The sequence below is a fragment of the Pristis pectinata genome, chromosome 15 (assembly GCF_009764475.1).
Source record: "Pristis pectinata isolate sPriPec2 chromosome 15, sPriPec2.1.pri, whole genome shotgun sequence".
Classification (NCBI taxonomy): domain Eukaryota; kingdom Metazoa; phylum Chordata; class Chondrichthyes; order Rhinopristiformes; family Pristidae; genus Pristis; species Pristis pectinata.
In genome coordinates this window covers 16,441,971-16,465,701 of record NC_067419.1, presented here as the reverse complement: position 1 = coordinate 16,465,701, position 23,731 = coordinate 16,441,971, and the positions used below count along the sequence as shown (strand labels likewise).

The 23,731-nt window shown below is 37.7% G+C and overlaps 1 protein-coding gene across 2 annotated transcripts in view; it reads right to left on the bottom strand.

The window, feature by feature from the left end:
* Positions 1–461: 461 nt before the first annotated feature.
* The window catches only part of bicd1a (bicaudal D homolog 1a), a 189,981-nt gene continuing 166,711 nt past the window's right edge, over positions 462–23,731 (bottom strand). Inside the window, exons 8-9 of one of the 2 annotated variants that reach the window (XM_052030198.1) lie at positions 12,254–12,339; positions 462–7,321 (exon numbers count right to left, since the gene is read on the bottom strand). In XM_052030198.1, coding sequence (XP_051886158.1) covers positions 7,231–7,321; positions 12,254–12,339 — 177 coding nt within the window. In that variant the 3' untranslated portion in view covers positions 462–7,230. The remainder of the gene's footprint in view (positions 7,322–12,253; positions 12,340–23,731) is intronic. The other variant, XM_052030199.1, reaches the window with a different exon arrangement.

The window sequence follows — 23,731 nt, the reverse complement described above, 5'->3', positions numbered from 1 at the left end:
TATTTCCTTACCTGAGAAGTTAAATCAACGTCTGTTGCAGTGGCTTTGATAGGTAGGTAAAGATACCATGGCACTAAATGCAGATGATTACAACAGCCTCCGAGTACCTTAGTCAGTATTTCTGCCTCCATGTTTCTGTTTTTATTATAACCAAATTAATTCTTCTTTGTATTGTTTTAATATTTAGTAAGATGCAACATAAATACAAGTCTTTGACAGCACATTCCACACAGTGTTGAAGTTTAAATTCTGAATTTGGTAAAGTTTGAGAAATCCAATGGGTTCAATTTTATTATGTTAGTTCTACTTCCTTGCAGTAGTAGATGAGACACATGTCACTGTGGTGATTTTATCTTTAATATTGTATTCCTCAATAGCACTAGTAAGAATACGTGACGATCAAAAGTGCAACCCACACAGCACCTCTTAAATAAACCATCAGACACACATAAAGACAGGATCACAAGAAACAAACTGTCTCCTCTTTATTGGAAACAATTACACATTACACCATTTTATGTTGCTTTTTAAGAAATAATTTAAAAACAGATAAATTGCTTTTTTTTCCATCTCTGAAGCTTTTCAATAGCCTTTTCACCATCTCAAGGGCAGGAATGGGCAGCCTAGGCATTAAAACCACACCATGATGGTGCTGTCAGTCCACATCCACTCAAATAAAGGAGACAGCTTTTGCTCCAGATTCGTGTTTCCAAATCGGTCAAAGGCCTCGTGGCTGGTTTCCCTTTTCAACCTTTGGTAGGATTAATTTCAAACTAGGTCACACAAAAAAAGGAGCCAATTTCAAAGCTGGGAATCTTAGATTGTCTGATTTACAATATACACAGTAATATAAGAATTCACTTGTTTTAGTACAAAGGAATACTTCCATTACATGTTTTATAATCCAAGGGAAAGAAATCCAACAGTTGTATACAGACCAGAATCAAACACACTAAATTCAAAGGATCAATCCACTAATACCATTCCTAAAGTCTACTAATCAACCAAATAGTTACTATACATCTCAAATTACAAATTTCAGCAAGGGAGATGAGTACTGTATGAAGCTGAATATGAAGAGTATGGAAGTATAAGAATTCTAAGATACCAACCCATTCAGGGCAGTACATACCATATAGTACATCAACTTATCTGCACTTCTCTGCTATGTGCATTATACAATTTAAAATGGATTTTTTTTTAAGGATAGTTAAACAAATAGCTGCTTTTCAGGTATTTAGCACATGCAAATTTAAATTTATGACTTTATTGGCATTGCAAAAAGGCACAAAATAGGCATGGAACAATTAATGTTATAAAAAAATCAATTTTGTAATAATAGTTCAGACTCCAGGTATTATCTGCTGGAATAGAAAATGACTCTAGATTTACTCCTGCAATGGAGAAAGGAAAGGGAATAAATGTGATGTAATTCTGGCCTTGAAGCTGTCACATAGGAAAGCAAAATTTCAGTGAGTTTGGCCAGAGTTGACCAAAGCAAAGTTCAAAGCCAAGGAGATGGCTATACCACCTAAGTGACTTCGATCAGGTCAAATTATGTTCCAGCGTAAAAATCAATGAAGCCTGAATAAATGCCATTAAAAGATAGATTGCTTATAGGTCTACCTTAAGGTGACATCAGTACTTTTAACATGTGGAGATCTGTCAAATATTCATCTCCACTGACCTGAGAATAATAGTATACAATAAGGTGTAATCTATCTACCAAACCACCTCTGATTTTGTGTTGAACTTGCATCACATTTTTACTTCCAATAAAGGCAATTGTTACCATAGATGTTTGATGTAATATATGACTCATAGCAATCCCAAAAGCAGCCTATATCATACAGAACAATGATTAAAAAGACTATCTGATGTTTAAACTCTTCTGAACACCGAGAAAATGTGATGGTTGGATTTAATGACAACACTAGTAAATCAGAGATTCTAGCAGTAATGCCTGTCTTCTTGCTCTTAAATGGAATCTCATCTCTGCACTTGGATTGGACACTGACCATTAAATAAGACTTTACTTCCGACTCATGTGTTGGTGGTGTGGCTTTGTTCTTTTCACATCTTATGAATGTTTGTTCTCTTTGCACATTTGACTGAGTTATAATATTAATCTCAACGTATCTTTAATATGAACCATTCTTTGGGCAAGCTGTTTGCTGTCTAACAAAACTTATTTTTAAGGGAGAAAAATTTTAAATCTACCAAGGCTCTTAAAAAGACACTCGTGGTATTACACCAAAGGCAGGTGTGAAGAAAATCCCACTTGTATGTTCATGTAGTTTACTTATGACCTTCAATCAATTGGCAATGAATAGGGACCAAGAAGCATAGGTCAGAAGAGTGTGTATTCTGCCTGTGTAATCTTCAAACTGTGTCCAATGTGGAAATCTGAATGGTTTTACACTGACAGTAAGAGAAACAATTTTTTTTAAAGAAAATTGAAATAAGCATCTGTTAAAAATGTAATACCTTGGCAGGCTAAGTAAAGTAAAATGGCACAGTTTTGGTAGAGTACAGTTATACCCATGTGGTTCCAGAGAGAGAATATTGTAGGGAAAAAGCAGCTAAGTCAGGCTGATCTGTGAAAAGAGATTAGTTTGTTTCGATTCATTGTCTTCTGTTTTCAACTATATTTTTTTTATACATAAGAACTCAAGTTTAAGGCTGAGATAATAAAATAAAATGAGATCACAAGGGTTTTAATCATTATTCTAGAAGACCTCACTACTTAAACCTCTACAATATTGAAAGTGTTGGTAGTGCAAAAAGAAATTCAAATTAGAAGCTTACATATTTTAAATAGTATCCAGAAATGGAAAGTATACACTATAGACTCAAAAAAAAGAACCTTCAGTCATATTTTCAGTAAATTTCTAGTAAACCAGATCTGTATAAGTTACTTTTATTTGCCAGTGTTCATGTGAGACACCTTGAGCAGTTTGTGTTTGTGATTGTATTTTCATAAGGCAGTGACATATACATTATACAACCCGCTGGTTGCCTGCTATATATTAGAAATCTCCATTCCTGGATTTCAGGTAGTCCTATAGCAACAGAAGCAACAAACACAAATATCTAGGAAATAAATTGGTTTACAAGAACTTGCTAAAAGTGAACAGAGGAGTTTTTTTGAACTCAGCAATGTAAAAAGAGCCAGATGAGATGTATATTTTAGTCTTGGGGTAATGGAAGGCTTTTAAAATACTGTAATTTTAAAAAAAATCACACATACCATTATGGTTTGAATTAGGACACAAGGGAGTTCCCATCAAACAACACATTTAAAATACTACATCTATAATGAAAAGGCTGAGATGATATTTTTGGAGCTGCTGATTTTCATTGTGCTAGTACAAGATCAACATGTCCAAAGCAGAATTGGGAAAGACACTTGTGCGTATGACCTTGCCAACCCTGAGAACTCAAGAGTACTCTGGCTAAGTACAATGGTTTCACACGGGTTACAATCTCAGCAAGACTGATAATTTAAACTTTAATCTGAAACCATTCTGCAGGGGGAGAAAGAAAGAAGATAAGGTGCATCAAGTTTTTTATCCATTCTCAACGTATCTGTTTTCCAATTCTTGAGCTAGCTGCTTGGACAACAAGTGGCTGGGAAGGGTTGGCGATGGGGGTGGTGGTATAGGGTGTGGTAGATCATCAATTGAAGTTTTATACAGAAGCATCAACACTGAAGACAAATAATTAGATAATTCCTAAAACTAACCCTTGCTGTAAAATAGCTAACAACATGCAAACAACCATTATCTCCAGGATTCTAAAGTCAATAATCTCTCATATTTCAATATTCAATTTTTCATGAGCCCAATGTTATTGGATTCAAGAGTCATGATGGAAAGAATATCAGTGCAGTAATGATGTTTTATCTTTAAATGCCTTTTGTGTGCTTTTTGAATAATATAGAAATACATATTCCTCTGTGGCTCAAGTTACCAGAGAGAAATATGTAGCCCATAATGTTTTCCTAGTGTGCCAGTAACATTAAGTGACAGAACATTAATACTGCAATTTTTAATTTCTTTATATAATATATATGACAGGGTGGGTAATTTAAACTGCTTTATCCTTTGCGACATCCAGCTGCTTTGTCAAAATATTTAACATTCCAGCTGGATACCATGGAAAATATATCTCACTAATATACTTTGTTGGAAATATAAAAATACACATGAAGTAACTTAACAACAAAAATAGATTTTGTGCACAATTTTAGGTTCAGTTGAATTCAGCTTGTTCTTTACAGTAACAGCAACATCATTTGCAATCCTGTTCACACTGTGAACTTTGTTCAACGCCAATTGATAGCAGTCCAGACTAACTAAGGATATCCTGTCAAGGATGTTTTAACAATGTCAGTAACAATAGAATTTTTCGTCATTGTTCACAAATGGATTGTAAAAAGAAACAGGATATTAGCTGAGAGCAATCATGATTGTAGCGATCAACGCATCAACAAATTGGAAGGCAAGGAGAGCAGAGCGATGATTATGGCATTCACTTAAGTCATTATTCACAATTTGCCTGTTCAGTGTAGATAACTGCACATAATCAGCAGTTGTTGATTTTAGTATAAATTGCAAATATTTACAAACTGAATGCAACATAATTTGTGTTCTTTTCAAAACTGGTATACCGAGGAGTATAACAGAGATTTTCAGTTGCCACAACATTTATTACCCACTCTGTTCAGCTGAAGCAGTCCTATGCAGATTCACTTTATTGACTCAGGGTGTGTACAAAATTTAGGGAAATCATTTCAATTAATTGCTGAAATTCTACTTCAGTGGTTTCTTAATCAATCTGATCATACTGCCTTTGTTGTAGCTGTGGCATATAGGAGTGGGCTGCAGATCAGATCTCAGTTTCCAAATGGACATAAAAAAAGAATCTAAACAGTCTTTTTCTGTGGCCCATTATATTGGCATATAGTTTTTATGAAACAACTTTTTAAAAATTCTAAGTAGATTAGTTGCTTCTTACTTTAGTCATAAATTGTTATATGTAACATATTAGCTTGTATAAAGTTAGTAATATTTTTGTAATATATCCATAAAAGGGCACAGTCTTCAGGAAGAATAATTTGGCAAATTTTTTCATACCAAGAAGAACTGTGTAGTATTTTCAGCACAATGACATTGAGCTCCAATAACATGAGTACTTTCATGTAGTTCATTTTTCTTGTGATCTATTTGCCCACTAATTTAAAATGAAGTTTTCCCAAATATTTCATCTTCCATCAAGACGGGTGCCCTTTGTTAACCGATTGCCCTTTTACTGTGACTCTTTAACCAGTTGGGTATGATGTATTCCTTTGCCTTATGATGGCAGTGCTGAGAATAGTCTTTCATAAAAAAAAGACTATCAGGCTGAAGTTCCTCTCACATCACAAAAAGGTTGATCCGCACAACAAATGTTTTGCACGGCATGAGTGCAATACACAGTTACGCCACTGGTGTGGATCCATTGTGTTCCCAGAATTTTGTTAATAGAAATGAATAATTACAAAATGGTATCTATATATACACACATAATATCTACTATTTGCATATATACTATTTGCATACAGTGTTTTATGAAAAGGTACAAATCAAAATAGCATCCAGTAATAAGTTATTTAACTTCATAAACTAAATTATAACATAAATTAAAATTGTATAGTAACACAACTGTGCATGAATTGTGCAAATAGTGAAATATGCTGGACAGGAAACTGAAAAAGAAGTCAACAGATACACAGCTTTTTGCCAACTTCACCTTGGGAAAACGAAAATGTAAACATCTGGCAGAAAACTCTTGGCTTCATGAGATTCAGAAGTATGTTTGACTGTATAAGTGGAAGGAATATTCATTTTGCGACAAGGGGAATAATCATTAAGAGTCCCATCTTTACTTTTCTAATAACTGTACTGTCCATGCCCTTCACATATTTGTTCACATGTTCCCATGGTCTGCTCAGCCTCGTAGAACTCTTCAAACTCTACTAATACTGATCCATGGTGATAACACAATTAATTCTGATATTTCAAATATCAACACCAGTCTATGGGGGTCCTTGGATACGTTTATCTAACAAGATGTAAAATTTGTCACACTTAAGACATTATACTTACAGATAAATGTTCCAAGCCCTTGCACACAATATAGAAAAATGTTTGTAGCCTATTTAGTCAGTTATCTTAGAAGATACTGTCCTGGCAATAATATCCCGTTTTTTGCTCAACAGAAGCACCAAATTAATAATACTGTGACCTGGAAGCAAAAAAAGCTATTCAATAATATTAGCAACAACCTTTTGAAAAAAAACATGGCAGATCAAGCAATCTCTGTTTGCTACCTACCCCAAACATCAAATAAATATTATAATACTCTGGTTTTATGAAAAGGTACAAATCAAATGCATCCATTTACAAGTTAAATACAAGGACAAATGAATAAATAAAAATGCAGTAGCAGATCTCTGGCATCAGAAATGCAAATAGTTAAGAAGAACTGATGCTTCGTTCACAGTTGCCACCATTGCCACAGACCATTATGATGGCCCACTCTTGGCATAGTAACAGCATAGTCTAGGAATGCTAATCATGTCAAAATACTGTTTTTTTTTCTTTTTAGACAATCACAACATCATTTCCAAATAATAATTTCCTACCAAAGATCATCCAATAAATTTTAAAAAATCAAACATAAAATCAAAGAAGTGCACAATATACTGAAACATTGGTTTGGACAAACTTACAAAATAAATGCATCACCTCATGCTGCCAAAATTACTGAAACACACATCAAAATCAACTCCTGTTTCTAATCTCAGATGCTGAATGACTGATATCCATCATTTGCAAATTAATTATATTAGTGCTTTTCTCTGCCCCCTTTTTCCGATCTCTACTTGTGTTTCACAGGCAAAAACCAAGCAACTGTGAGCTATTGTTTCACAAAAGTTAGTTAGCCTTTATACTCCAAAATAAGAGATGGAGGAAGGGGAAAATAACAGCAAAGGAGGTTTTCCAGACAAATGCTCAGTGCTTCACATTTCACGTTGGTCAACATTCTCTTCTTTGTTCCCACCATCAATAGGAATTGGGGCTCAGCAGTGAAGCAACATAGGAGAGCCTCTGGGCTTTCCTGGCAATGCATCAGTGCCAGTGGAATCTTGCTTCTTTCTCCAGTGGATAACATCCTGTGGCATGACTAGGATTGGGGAGGAGTCTTAGAAATACATCTGAGAGGGACACATTTTGATCTGGAATGTGGTTGCTCTTCCTGGAGAGCTATATTAGGACTGCAAAGTTAAAAAAAAGAAGCAGTAAGAAATATATGCACTGACAACGCAAAATGACACTGTTGGAAACAATACAGATGTTAAATAAACTGTCCAATGAACTCATTAGTAATTAACTGCAAACTACTTTTATCTTTTAACATCCCTCATTTCCAATCTTCCCACTCCTTTCCTGAAGATACATTATGTAATTTTAACCTCATCTACCTAGCAGGAATCTGAAGGGATCAGATTCTTTGTCCCACTTACTCCCCGTCTTCAATGAAAAGAATAATCAAGCAAGATGTAAAGTGGGCACCCAATCTGATCTCAACCAATCTCCGCTGACTCAGTCTAGGGATTAGATTTGAGGATAGTGGTTATCCACTGGTACAAAAGCCAGTGATTTAAGGAGTTAGGACTCTGGCCAACTATTAGAATGGAACACACTTCACAGTGAAGACAGATAGCATCACCATCTAAAATCCAGGTTCCTACACTTCTGATTCAACTTCAATAAGATTATTGGCCCTGGGCCAACGCTGCCCAGTAGAGCTGGAAGATTTAGGACAATAGTAGCAGCCCTACTGCCATGTTATTAACTCATCAAAAAACAAAGTTCAAACCAATGACCTTCTCAGTTAATAAGGCTCATTTAAACATTGTGTTTACCAGCTGAGCCTTGTGGCATCCAATCTATTGTAAATTTATTTCTCAATGTGCTTTGAGTAACATTTCCCAGTTGATAATCCTTCAAAATGAACATTCCAACACAGCAACATAAAGTTTTCACTAATAAATGTCAGTAACAATAATAAACTCAAAAAATACAGACCTTGTAAATAACATAACATGTTATTTTCAAAATAGTGGGATAATCTTGAAAAGGGTTCAAGTGAGGAAAAAGGGGAAAGTAATGGAAGCCCGGCAAAAATCCTTTTAGTAATATTACAAAGGATTAAATCTCTAGAAAGAGATGAGTTCAGCTCTTTAGAAATAAAATAACTGGAAAAATTGTAGTTTGCCAATAAATACCTACCATTTTGGATAGTGGTGAATTAATTACTCAGTTTAATTACAAAATTTTGAATGGTCATGCCCCTTTAGCGGATGCTGGTTGATTACTATCATGTATAATTTTTATTTTGAGAGAGAATCTAACTAGTGGCATTTATCCACAGATACAACAGAGAGCTTGAATTAATGGCACATCACACGGTACTTAATAGGAGAGTCACAAAACCAGAAATCGACAATGAGCCACATATGAAGGTAAAAATGCAGGTAACCACAAGCATGGTCCAAGAGAAGAGTTTTAAGAGTTGTTTTAAAGAAGGAAAGAGAGGTTGAGGAAGGAAATTTTAGCACTTAGTGCTCTGGTAGCTGAAGGTACAGCTGCCAGTGATGGAACGATATTATTCAGGCAAGTCCAGGAGCCCACAATTGAAAGAATGTGAATACCTCAGAGAGCTGTGAGACTAGAAGATTACAGAGATTTGGCAGGGCAAGATCATGGGGGGGGTGCTTACAAACAAGTATGAGATTTTTAAAGCAAGTGCTAATGGTAGCTAATGTAAGTCAGTAAGTACAGAGTGAATGGGTCTTGGTGTCTGGAAGTGGAGTTAAAAGTCAGTTCTAGAAGTAAAAAAAGTGTGAGTGAGTGTTTCATCAGCAGATGGGCTAATGCTGGACAAAGTAGGGAAGTGGGATAGAGATTGAGAACAGTGGTCAATAGCAAGTCATTTGGCCCAGAACTCACCTCGGGACTCACCAAGATTCCCAACAGTCTGGTTCAATTTCAGACAGTTGCTAGGAAGAGATCTATTATTACTAGAATCTATTATTGGGTAAGTGGTAATGGAGCACTTAGAAAATAATAGTAATGTTGGGTAGAATTAATATGGATTTATGAATGGGATGTTTGATGAATCTGTTAAGAGGCTGTAACTAGCAGAAAATAATATAGAACTAGTGGTTGTGATGTAGTTGGACTTTCAAAAGGCCTTTGATAAGATGCCACACAAAAAATTCTTTAAAGAAATTAGAGAATGTGGTACAAGTAGTGGTATACTGGCATGGATTACAGATTGATTAATGGAGAGAAAACAGTGAGTAAGAATAGATGGGCCATCTTCAGATTGGGAGCCTAGCAGGGATCAGCGCTGGGACCCCAGATACCAGGACCACATCTCAGTACTGCAAAACCTCTATTCACCCCAGCTAGAAGGATAGGGCTTGTTGCAGGTGATCAGAGAACACACGGGAATGCTTGATCTGTGCCAATTGCAGTGGTCTCTGCCCATGCCAATATTGGGATTGTAACTATGTCATGGGATTACCTGCATGCTAAACAGAAGTGGCATGTTGTAGATGGAGCTAAGCAACCCCACAACCTTCACATCAAGCTCTGCAGTCATGCTGTTTCCTACCATGAATGGTGGTGCACAATTAAGCAACTAATGGAAGTCAAACATGCCATGAAGGCCCTTCCTCAAAAGCTCATGAGAGTCAATAATTAAGGCTAAAGTATTCTCACCCATTTTCAAGCACAACTACTGAGTGCACTATCCTTGACAACCTCCTCCTGAGATTCCCACCATCAGAGATTCTAGTCTTTGGACAAGCTAATTCACACCACGTGATACCAAGAAATGTTGACTGCATTGGACATAACAAAGGCTGCTGCCCTCATCGTTACCATGTCTGAATACCAATGTTCCAGAAACAGGTATCCCAGTAGAGTTACAACACTGGCCAGCATCTTAAATTGTAGAATTTCCCCATAATACATATAGATCCAAATTAGCCAAATTACAGTCCTGTCAACCCTCCCCCATTCATCAGAAGACAAGAATTATCAACAAAGTAGCAAGATGCACTTACTCAACAAGAACCTGTTCACCAATGCTCAGTTTGGGTTCTCCTGGGACCACAAGGTGAGAACCTCAGTCTTGGTCCAAATATGGATATGACACTTGAATTCTTGGTGAGAGTGCCTGCCCTTGATCTCAAGACAGCAATTGTCAGATGTGACACAAAAGAGTTCTAGTCTAATTTTTGTCAATGGCAATTGATTGAATTGTCCAACGGCTGGAGTCATGCAATGCATGAAGGAAGACAGTTGTACTTTGGGACATTTATCATTCCAGTCCTCAGTATATTGTTGCAGAAGTTCTTTAAGGCTAAGTCCTAGACTTAACTATCTTTATCTGATTCCTCAATACTCTTCATTCTATCATAGGATTAGAAGCCGAATTGTTCACTGACAATTCCACAATATTTAACCCCATTAAAAATACTGCAGATAATCAACTTGTGCATGCCTACAGCAGGGCCAGGATATCACGTTAGTTTTGACTGACAAATGGTAAGTGAGACAATGACCATCTGTAACAAAGTAAAGTAAGTTTACAACACGACTTGAGCTGATGATGGGAGTTTTTTTTAAATGCAAGTCTTTTTAATCATCTATCCTGTACATTTACTGGCATCACCACCGCCATCGACTTCCTGGGTGAGTGGTGAGAAGCTGGGGGGGAGCAAAGCAGAAATTTAAAGAGGCTTGCCATACAAATAACACGACTACTAGTGCAGAATGGCCGTCTAGTACTTTGTGATGTGCTGTTTATCTCCACTCTTCGGAGCCTCTCTATTATCAGTCAGGAATGTGCTGAATAGGTGCAACTGCAAGAACATTCAAGAAACCTTATACTATCCAGCAAAAACCAATACAACCATTACTTTATCTGTCAGCTTGGACTCCTTTCAACAATGGCAAAGAATAGCTGCAGTTTGTAGTACCTCATTGAAGCTCCTCCCACCACCTAATGTGGACAGTGAAATACCAAAACTTTCTAAGTTTCCCTCCTAGTCACACATCATGCTGCCTTGGATATATATCCTGGTTCTGTCATAATTGCTTGGTCAAAATCCTGAAGTTTCCTACTAATAATGCTAAAAGAGTATTTCACCTTATCGACTGGAGTTGTTCAAGAAAGTGCCCCACTATTACCCCTAGATAAGTAATAAATGTTGGAACATTGGACCTGGCAATGATTTCCATGTCCCAGAAATAAACTGAGGATATTTTCACCCAAGGCACTTCTTGTCGCCTATCCTGCCATGTAATCAGGACTTAAAAAAGTTAACATAACAATAAATAAACGGCAGTTTTCATCACAAAAATGGGCAGAATTCATTACCCAAAACATGGATAGATCCTTTAATAGGATATATAATGGCATGGTATAATAAGTGGTTCCAATTTACCTTCAACAATCTGATAATACACTAAAAATTATGCATATATATTCCTTTCGCTAAGCAAATACCATATCTGCAACTGGTAAACACAATAACAAATGTGACCATATTCTGTTGGTTATTAATAGTAAGACTGCTAATAAAAGGAAGTTTGCATACCTTATTTTTGGATATAATCTTACAAACTGTTAAATGTCAGAAGTTTGTATGTTTTGCAGCTGCTCAATGCTGAACTACAAACGTGGAATCATGCTATGACATTCGTAGTTACAAAGACATAACAATGATTTTTCAATCTTTTAAAGGAATACAAGGCCAGCTGGGGAGTTAGTTCATAGTCACAATGTTAAATTTGTTTTTCTTTGTCGAAAGATTTAAAAGAACAGATATAACAAAGAGAGACTGCAGGGTATGGAATGGCCCAAAAGAAACAATGAAGTTGCACAAATTGACAGGGATTACAAGAGCATTAGTTCGGTCACTATGGTAAAATGCATTGTGGCAGAAGTGTAAAGACCTGAAACTAAACAGAAACTGTGAGGAATGAACCCTCAAAGGAGTGAATCCCAACATGCAGTGAGGTGAGAAGAAAGCAGTTTGTCAAAATGCAGCAAAGATGGGCCACTCTTGACATGTATTTCATGGATAATGCATGCTTTGGACTGGTTTTGGAGGTAATTAAAACTTTACCTTTCAGTTTCTGAGTCACATCCTCTGTCTAGTTGTGAGCAGTGTGGCGATATGGAGGTAGCAGACTGCTGACAATCTACAAAAAACTGACAAATTAGACAAATATACAGAGAGATGACACAGCAAAGTGGGTTAGTAAATAGAAAAGATAGAACTGAGAGATTTAGTGAGGAGTTTCCAAGTTTTCCTTCTGCTGCACAATTTGGTTTATTCAGGTGTACATATTGCTGAGCCTTTGTCCAGCAGAGATAGTGTGAAACCAGGATTAGATATTTAATGCCCTGGAAAAGATTGTAGATGAACTTTGGCCTTTTGGGAAAGAGGCAGACAAAATCACTTGCCACCTCCTGCAACAGAGAATTATGTCATTAATGCTGGCTGTGGATGCAATTTGAAATTTTCTTTTCAAATCTCTGCTTTATAAGTTTATGAACAACTACTTTCCCTAAGTGTGTCCTTTAACAGAGTTCTATTGCTGTCTTGTAATGTTACACAGAATTAATGATTGCAAAATTGCTGCATTGGAGCAGTTCAGTGATATGATCGCAAAGCTATCTGCACAACTTGTCATTATCTCTACACAGGTGTGACTAATGACTCCATGATTCCAGGGCAACAACACCTCACCAAAAAGAAACATTAACTAATAGCTTAAAAACCTGAACTCTTCTACTCAATATCAGTCTTCAATTAAGCAGCAAGTGTTAAGCGGCTCCAGGCCAAAAACAAAAACAGCTGTCAATTTTTATTCTGGTGATCTGAAGCAGCACTTGTCTGTGATGAGTGGTGAGTAATTGTGGCTCCTGTAGGATTTTGGGGCTGTTTTTTATTTAAATAAATGCTATGCTCCAAATGAGTCCTGTGCACAATGTGAGTGCAAATTCTGAGCACTGGTAATACTTAGCAAGTAGAGAGCCAGTGGTTATAACATTTTCAGATTAACAACTGTTGGGCTTTGCATTATCACTCACAAATGGAGAAAGGAGGGTGATCAATGAGACAAGGCTGCTGCCAATCACTATGACAGACTATGTTACTGTTTGAGGAAAATAAAGGCGATGTTACTGATTAAAGTTCTTCATAGATTTTAATGAGACTCATATAGACCAGCTAAGAAATAACTATCAGATTTTCTGGCACAATGGGTAAGAGGTTGTAAGCATATGTAATCATGTTCACAATACTAAGTATACTGGGATTTCCATTATGCACCAAAGTGAAGTCCTGTTGGATGATTCCTAATAATTAAGAACCTTTAAATGTATCAAAACAGAAGCTTATTTTAAAAATTATTACCTTTAAGAAGTTGGGAACTCTACAGCAAAAGCTCGAAAAAGAAAATTAAATATCATTCTGTGTTCCCGAGATGAATGAATCCAGCACTTTCTCAATGTTTGATCTTTGCTTATGTGATGATATTGAGTGTACGGTCCAAGAGCTCTAAACTTGTTAAGGCTTTAAGTTCTGTACGGCATAAGTATCTACGAGTACCCTCACTATAGGGAGATTATCAACCTACACTTCAAGGACGAGCTTACTTCACTATCTTAGTCTCTATGGAAATGTCTAGCTGTCAATAATCACTATTTCGAGCTGTGGGTCCCTTCTCCCAACTAAGGAGAAGATACTTCCAGCTAACAAAGAAGTTTAGATACAGTTTATGTTAAGTGAGACATGTTTAATTCTAATAAGTAACTCTTAACAACAATTTGTAACCTACAAAGGATTTCCAAACACAAGTATAATTCTTACAAGCTAAAAGATGACACCAACATGTTGCAGACGAACAAGTCGTCCGTCGCAAAAACCAAAGGCTGAGGAATGAATTCGAGGTCTTCTTTCTGTAACCCCTTCTCTCTGTCATTTCCCCCTACCCTGACTGCTTTTTAATATTTATGTTGTTTTTTCACTGAGTTGACATCATTGGCAATGTGATGTTATTTCAACCACATTTTCAGCCCAGGTGACTGGAGTGTGTAATTAAGTAAACTTGGATCCCATTGTTCTCTTATTTACCTCAAGAGGCTGAGTAGGGAATATTGGTTAGAAGTTTAACTTAGCACTTGAGCCTTGGACAATATCTGCTGTTTTTGCAAAAGGGATTTTTAGCTCAACCAGCAACCACTGCTTGACCTTTGGACAGGTCATGCTGCTGTGCTAAAAAGCTGAGGTTGGCAACAAGCCTTTTTGAGGCCAGGAAAGTGAATATCCATCACAGTTAATGTTCATCATTCTAAGGATTATAAAACAATTCAATAATGCAATAAGGAGGGAAATATTTTCAATGAGCAGCAACTTCCAATTTCCTCAAAATTTCTCCAACTCATTCTTGCTTCTGTCAAAGTTACAGCAATGGAACAGGAGGCTTGTGAAGACATTTCCTGGTAAATACAATGCTGTTAACCACAAGAACACAAGGAAATAGTTGTGGTAGTAAGCCACCTGGCCCCTCAAGTTTGCCCCACCATTCAATATGATCATAGTTTATCTACCCAGGCCTCAACTGCTCTTCCTGCATAGCCCTCAGTTCCCCAATCTTTCCAAAAAAATTATCGACTTCCTCTTTATGATCTAGCCTCCATAATCCTCGGATTGAGAATTCCAGAGATTCAATACCCTATGGGAGAAGAAATTCCTACACACCTCAGTTTTAAACGACCATCCTCTTACGTTGCAACTATGACCTCTCGTTTGAGAGTCTCCCACCAACAGCGACCCTGTCATGCCCCCTTATTATCTTGCATAATCCTTCTAAACTCCAAAGAAAACAGATTCTACTTCTTTAGCCTCTCGTGTGAGGACAATCCTATCATGCCACAAATTAGCCTGCTGAATCTCTTTTGGACTATCTCCAATGCTACTAAACCCTTTCTTCAAGAAGGGGACCAAATCTGTGCACAGTACAGGTGACTTCTATGTTATGGCCATTTGGATAACAGAAATTAGCCCTTAGGGAATTCACAAATCACCAGCTAAAAATTTAAGATACGGAATAAAATTTGGTCTCATGGAATTAATGCCAATAAATAAGTACTTCTTTTTCCAACTCACACTTCTTGACACATGCAGATGACCCAGCTTTGTGTTACAGAAAAATCGCGATACAGACGGTTTTCTAAGAATGCAACCTCTCCCCCCCCCCCAAAACACGAGAGTCACCTGTGCCCCAGGTGTGGCCTCACCAATACCCTGTAAATCTGTAACAATACTTCCCTATTTCTAAACTCCAAGCCTTTTGCAAAATGGCTAATATGCCATTTGCCTTCTTAACTACTTGTTGCACCTGTCTGCTCACTTTTTGTGATTCGTGAACAATACTGTCACTTGTTATTTTCATAAGATTTCATAACGTCTTGGATAGGTGTTATCTAATTACCATTTAATGACTGAGACCCTTGTAAACTCACTGAAATGGATGTACGATATTTGTCTTTTGGATGAGATGTTAAGCCTATTATTTAATGTAAATGTATTGGTATTGGTTTATTATTGTCAAAATATCCCATGGCATTAATTGATTAAGAGGATAGGACTTAATGCCTGTGTCCTGGTCAATATTTATCCCAATCTCAATGTCACTAAAATAAACTATCAGACCATTGTCATGTTGATCACGTTGCTGTTTGTGGAGTTTTCCTGTGTGAGGATGAGTTGCTGCATTTCCTGCATTCCAACAACAACCACACTTCAAAAGAACCTCACTGCTATTAAAGCACTTTGTGACATCCTGAAAGGGAGATATAAAGTGCTATGTAAATTACAGTCCTTCTTTAGCACAAAAATGTAATCCTGCAACAACCTTAGTGATCAACACAGATAAATTATACATGTTAAGATAAAAATCAGTTGATGAGTCATGTTCTATTAAGAATTTAGTGCATATTATGGCATTTCATTTTGCATTTTCATTTACTGAAAGACATGAAAATACAACAAAAAGAGACACTGACTCAGGATTAAACAATTTCACTCCAAGCTGCAGCAGAATGCCATCTTCCCAAATCCAACTGCAAACCAAATCCCAGGTCTTTATTTATAATGCTCAACAGAAAAAGTGAAGACATGCTCAGATACTGGATCAAAAAAACAAACTACTTAAGGAACTCAGTGGGTCAAACAGCATCTATGGAGGCAAAGGGATAGTCGGCGATTTGGGTAGAGACCATGCATGAGGACTGAGAGTGTGGCAGGAAGATAGCCAGTGTATAGAAATAAAAGGGAGGGGTGAGACAGTGGCTGGCAGGTGATAGGTGGAATCAGGTGAGATGGAGAATGGTGGTCAGATGGATCCAGGTGGGGAGTGGGGGGGGGGAGGGGGGAAAGAAGGGAAGGTAGAGAGCAAGACTGGAAGTGATGTTGAATCAAATAAGGGAAGGATAATGGACAGATGGAACCGGGTGGGAGAGGGGGAGGGGACAGTTTAAAGGCAGGTGGGTGATGTGGAACCAGATAAGGGAGGGACAATGGGCAGATGGAGGAGGGTATACGAAAGGTAGTCCAAGGGAGAAGAAACACAGGTGGATGGGTGTGTGGGTGATACAAGATATCAGATCTTCAAGGCATAGGTCATTTCCTTAGCACAGGCTCTCCAGAAACAGAATGCATCCATGTATCTGACACTAGATGACTGGAGAGCTGCTTGTAAGGTTAACATTAGATGGCCAGGAAGTTTAACACTATCATATCTGGTCTTGGGGGATATAACCACAAGACCATTTTTAAGATTGCTGAGGAACAGGAAACGGGCAGCAGCAGATAGTTAGAGGATCAGGTGTCTATCCAGTAACTTGAAAAATGGGGGTGCAGAGTAAATGCCACCTACCCCAGATAAAATGAGTTGCTCTCCTGCTATAAGCATCTTAACACAAATAAACAAAATGGACACAAATTGCAAATGCTGATGAAGCTTAATTCCATTTTTATTTTACAGATTTAAGTTCAAACAGATTCTAAAATGAATTTGTATACCAGTTCTGATCCTAGACCAATTTGACTGGGTCATGAATGTTTAAGTAGCGAAGGATTGTCAACCTTAAATTTAACCAGAATTGGAGCAAGTGACTGCTCTAGATTGCAGGTCAGGATACCTCAGATAATCTGCTTTTGCTGAGTTTTGAGATGGGCTACCATGAACTCTCACTGAAGTAAAGCTGCATTGGGCCAAAGGGGTGTTGCCCATAGTCTCAAACTGACAAGTTATTGAAAGCACTTATGGCAGTGACAGTTTTAAGGAACTATTGTTGTTTGATCAGCTGTTTTCCTTCTTTTCAACTAGAGCAATCTGTTTTTTTCCCCCACTGTTTAGAAGACTAATGGTTCACTGGCAGAGGCTCAAAACTAACACTGAGCACTAAACTTATTTAATTTGTCAAATGTTTATTTAATACACATTTCTTAGATCTGGATTTCCAAATACCAAGAACAAATAGTTCCTTCACAAGAAACAAAATTCCACTCCACCATTCATGCAGACCTAATCAGGTTATCCTAGCAGCAAATAAGTCTCAACATCCATGTAGTGGTAACCACTGCACTGAAAGTGCTGAACTATTCAATAAAGTGCTCTCCAAATCACGTTAAAACAGAGAAGAACTGTCTGCAAATACAAGTATTAATTCCTCCAAATTCTCCTGTACAAGCAGAACTCATTCCCTTTCTAGGAGTTTCTGAATGACGTTGTTTGTTGAGACCCATTTGCCTTGCTCCTTGAACTTGCATCTCTATTGCAGGAGTTATTACAAATTTTTTTGATAAATAAATAGATAGAAACCATTCACTGCTAATTATGATGTGATTCCTCTTTCACAAGGAAGGAAGATCTTTAGCCACCTCATGTAAAGCACACCTGTATGCTTTTGGATTTTCTGGCTTGAGCTCAACAGAAAATCTAGGATGGTATCAAATTATTCTGAGATAGAAAAACTCCAAATAACACCTTATATTCCCTCATATTTTTACTTTTACCACAATGGGACCCTGTGTTCATTTTGAAACAAATTGAGCATGTGATAAGATTCAAACGTCTTTAATCTTGTTTTTTTTGTGTGGTTAAGGATGTGATTAGAGTCACTGCTAACAATACAATGTCTCCAAACTAGCCTTTAAAAAGCATATCATTGGGAAGATTCTTGTGCCCTCGTGTTCCAAACACTGCATACACTTTTGATTACGACTGGAGATTCTACGGCAAGGTGGAAAATTCCTGGATTGTTTCCCAAATGGTCTTATATCAAAACAAACATGGGTGTTTAGGGATAGACAAGGTTTGAGTGCACATCACTGGAGCCTCTGTTATAGATGATATAGACTTACATGTCTATGTGAAAACACCTCAAACAAGAAGTATTCCCCTAGCTTTATTTTTGTTCACCTTGATCACTAGTTTATTTATTAATGACTGTACTCCTGAGTCCAGTCAATGAACATAACAGTTTTCCAAGTAGTACAGACACATGACAAGTTTTTCACTGTACCTTGGTACAAGTGACAATAATTAACCAATGCCAATACACAATCCAAAATACAAAAAACTTATCAAAGAACACCACTACTTGGAATGTCAGTGATATACTGAAAATCCTTCTTCCACAAACAAATAAAATTATCAAATGTATTTTTAAATGGAACATCATTGCCACAAAAAAAAATTTAAATAAAGAAGACAGAATACTTCATGCTCATCATCCAGCATGCTTTCATTGGAAAAATTAGCCCGGGCCCTCCGACAGCAGTGAACTCTAACTCTTGCATGTGGCCTTAGAACCACACGTAACTTTTCCCTTCAAGCATTCTCCAGATGAAGATAGCGGGTTATGTTGGAATTTTCACATGTTCCAGTGGCTCTCCACAATTTTGCTGAAATATAGTCACCCTTTAATGCAAGCCTAGACAATTACTAACCCTGATTTTAACTGTGGAGACTCAGCACAAATGGAGGAGTAACAGCCTCAAATCGTACTGCATGGCGTACAGTTTCATTCATGCTGTACTGCCACTGCTTCCTAGCTGGGCATTTTCAGATGGAGAGGGAATGTGCATGTTTACTTCAGGAGAGAGATCACTTTATTTGCATGTTAAACTCTAATGATGAACATAGGAACCAAACCGTAATTTTGAGGGACAAAGAGCAGCCAAACATTTAGAGCCAGAAGTTAAAATTGGCCTCAATGTCAGAAAGCTATTACCATAACAATGAGGCCTGATCATGTAGTCAAACAGTGGGACTTTGCTACTGTGGTCTGGTGTACGAACCACTGCAAATCTAACATTCATCCCTTTGCTCCAGTTAAGATTGTCAAACCCCAAACAGGCTAAGTATCATCTAAGACTCTTCTGGCCTGCATGGTTCTGTAGCAAAACAGGTGGTACATTTACCACCGAACCACTGAGGAGATGTTCTTTATATGTGGTGATATACTGATGGACTTCAATAAAACATAGTAAGACACTATGTAGGCATAATGGAAACAATATTTATCCAACAAGGAAACTCGACCAAATGAAGCTAGCACATCATGACTGTGAATGTAATATATTCACAACTTTTCATAACAGTCAGGTTCCTTATTTAGTCAGGGCCTAGCATATAATAGTGGATAAGAAAATATGAAAAACATTTCAATAACTCACAATAAAGTCAAACATTACTTGTGATCTCACCTGATGCCAAAGGTCATGGGGTTGTCACTGTCATCACTGTGTAGATGATGGAAGGATGTTCACAAGTTTTCTCAAATTAAATCTGTTGTTCCATTGTAAATATCACATTGGAATTTAAGTTGTCATCACATTTGGGGAACTAAATAGCCCAAAGAAAATGATATCTCAGCATATTAGCTGGCAGACATGAGGGCCTATTATCACCTGTTATTGTTATTAATGAACATTACCTAATTTCAAGAATGATTCCTTCTGTGAGATTGCATGAATTGATTGAAATATGTAAGGGGTCTTGATAGGGTAGATACGTAGAGGATGATTTCTTCTGTGGGAGAATCTAGATCTTAGAGGTTTAAAAATAAGACAGAAATGAGACTTTTTTTGTCTCAAAGAGTCATGTCTTTGAAACTTGTTTCCTCAAAGGATAATGGAAGCAGAGCCTTTGAATATTTTTAAGACAAGGGCAGTTAGATTCTTGATAAGCAAGTGGGTGAAAAGTTACTACGTAGACTGTAATGCCAAGTTGAAATTACAATCAGATCAGTCATGCTTGGCAAAGGTGACTCGAGGGGCTGAGTGGCCTACTCCTGCTCCTAATTTGTACGGTTGTAGATTCACCATTTGGCTTAGCTTCAATCTTATAAAATGAGAGTCACGATTCAGGTTTGTTGCTCTATAAATGGTAATTTGAGGAACAAAGTGGAGTTTATTTTCAAATCCAAATTGGAAGATTGAAACAACAGGTGAAATTGCAGCTCGAAGAAAATGTACATCAGATTATCATTGCAAATTTAGGCCAAGAATGGGGGCTTGTAAAATATTACAGATGATAGATTTCCAGCAGTGTGTGAAGTACATGCAAGCAGGAGGTAATGCAAACAGCGTTTTTGTAAGGAGTATACGCAGGGCACTGTTCTTCCCAATCTAATTATCCAGCTACAGCAGGGATACAATAACACACGGTTTTCAACAGTCTATATTAGATTGACACCAGTTTCTAGACCAAATTAAATGTACTTATACAAGATGAATCCCACTTTTATATTTACTTCAATTATGTTGAGATCAATTGTATTTTAAAACTATAATTGTGAAAAGCTTGCATCCTACCCAGAGTATTTATTCAAATTCAGATTACCAGTAAATTTGTAATTAAGTGGAAATGGGGGAATAGGAATTCAGCTATATAGGGAACAAAATTGTTGATTTCAAGTTTGATGAATTAAATCCTGAATGATAAAAGAGAAGTCCTAGTTCCACTAAAGATGATCAACGAAATGCACTGACGTTTGCAATGACAGAACACTCGCAGAACATCTTTACCCAGAAAATCACCCTCCGTCCATAGCACTGAATGTACTATATACATGTGTCAACATGTTCTACTCTGTCTCTGAAATTTGTTCCACTGAAGTTAACGGAACAAATTTTGGAGGCAAAGTGCAATTCTCTGTGCTGTTATATGTTGCATTCAGTGTTACTCTTTATGGATAAATTCCTAGGCAGCTGTATCTATGGTCCAAAGTAGGACACATTTTTGGAAAAAGACATAGGCAGAGAAAAATTACAAAGAGGAGGAGACTGAAAAAGACAGAGATTGACACATATTTCCAAATATAAGTATATAGGAATGACAAGAGATCCAGAATCACCAGCAGGAAGCAGGTGGGTATCATCTGCCAGCTCCTAGTTAGATGCCATACAAAACCAGTGTGAAGTACCAGTTAATGAAATATGTTACATGACATTTGTTGCTAATATCATTAAGTATGGGCTATAAATTTGCCCTAATCCATTTTCATTTTCCATAGTTCTACAATTCTTTTCTTTACAGACATAAAATCAATGTCTTTTTGGATGTTATTATTAATGCAATGTATGCCAGATCATAATAAATTGCTGCTTACCAAAAATTTCCCTCCGCTCCCCTCTTGTTCTTTGCCAATTACAGTATATTGAATCTGTCTGCTCTACTAACCAATGCCCCTTTCAAAGACATGGGAGCATAGATATTGTTTTACAATCTTTAAACACTATTAAGGGACTGGGATGAGACACTCTGAAGTCCCCCAAGGTTGGGGTATTCACAAAAGAGGTTCATTTGATAGCATTGACTGGTTGACTGTGTTAGTTACAGTGCAATACATTCTATTGCAAACTGTTGCAACTGTCAGCATTCAGTTTCATGGATGCGATCTCTGCCACCACATCTCCTAAATGGGATGTGGTGCAATAAAAGCAGCATTTCTTCATCTGCACTGGGGCGGTTCTACCTCATAGGTGGATGTTGCAATGATAGGATGGGTCAAACGAGTGCTCCTGGGGGATCAATGAAACAGAGACAAGCTGTGGAAGATCAGTGCCTGCTGAAGGCACATTCTTTGTATAAGGGGGCCACTGAGATACTCCAGGACTACAGCTAGGCAGTCCAAGCAGGAGCTCACCAGGGAATGTAAACAGTATAGCTAAATAATAACAACAGTCTATGAACGCCTGCACTTTGGGAAAAGCAGAAATTCTAGCAAATTCCCCTGTTCACTCTGCCTGTTTCTCTATGCTAAAAGAAATGTAGATGAAGTCCTTTTTCCTTGAATATGGTGCCTGGGTAACATGATTGTGGCAGTGAGCACTGAAGTGTGAGATGTGGCAGAGATCAGCAGCAACAGCTTGGAATGTTCCTGATGCTGGGAGGCTGAGAGTGACTGGTGTGCAAAAGTGTTTCTAAGCCTGTTCCTTTACTTTCTCTACTTTTTCTCATTTCAGGCAAGTTGCAGACAGTGAAGTTGGGATGTCCAACTAGGATCCATTTGTAATAAATCATGGCTCAGAAATGCCCACTCTAGAGGATTCTATGTTTTCAATGCAATGAGATTCACAGCAGGAAGAAGCAAGAGAGATGCTCAGTGGCAGTGAGGAGTAGGAAGTACAGACGGCAGCTGTGAAAGAGGAAATAATTGTCTGCAAGCTCAGATATCTAAGAGTGAGTCATGCAAGGGATGGGAGCAGGAGAGGAGAATGTCAGGACTTGCTGAAGAATCGGGGTGGGAGTATCTGGGGGCAGAGAAATGAAAGTAGACTGCAGAAGGGAAAAGTCTAGGAGGAGTAAAGGGAAAATATGTAAATAAAGGTGAGAAAAATTAGAAATAGAAATAATGGCTCAGAAAACTTGTTATGAGGTTCTGGTTATATAGAATTACCAGGGTGCATGTGTAGACAGGAGAAGTAGGAGGGAGCCCAGAGTTAGTTACCTGGTGTGAAAAGTTATGCAGGTAGGGTGGAGTTGACATAGGGCATTGACAAGCTTTGGTTTGAAAACATGTGACTATCCAGAAATTAAGTGAAGGGTGGAGTATCAAAGGACACTATGACAGAGTTATTTCCATAGGGGAAAAAGGTCCAGGACCAATGTTTGAGATTACAGTTGCCAACAGACCTGCATTGTACAAGGCTTCCTGTGTTTGAAAGTTGTCCATCCTGTATATCATTGAAGATATTGTGTCTGTCCTGGAGATTCCCATTTTCATCCCCAAAGGGGGAAATTGGTGATACTGTTACCGAGTTTATCCAGATGCCTTGTGTCACATGGTGACCACAAAGGCTGTGACTGAACAGTCAAGGTAAGAACTCAACTCCCCTAACTCAATCTTCATGCACAGTCAGTCAGGCCTGCATCCTTGGGCTCAAGTAAGATGAGGTCAGTGTCCCACATGACGTCTGGCCTGGGTCCCATGCAATGCCAGGCCTCAGCACCAGGGAGCATCTTGGGACTTGCAGGTCTCTTGCTAGCCACAATAACAATTAAAAGAAGCTTTTTTCTTG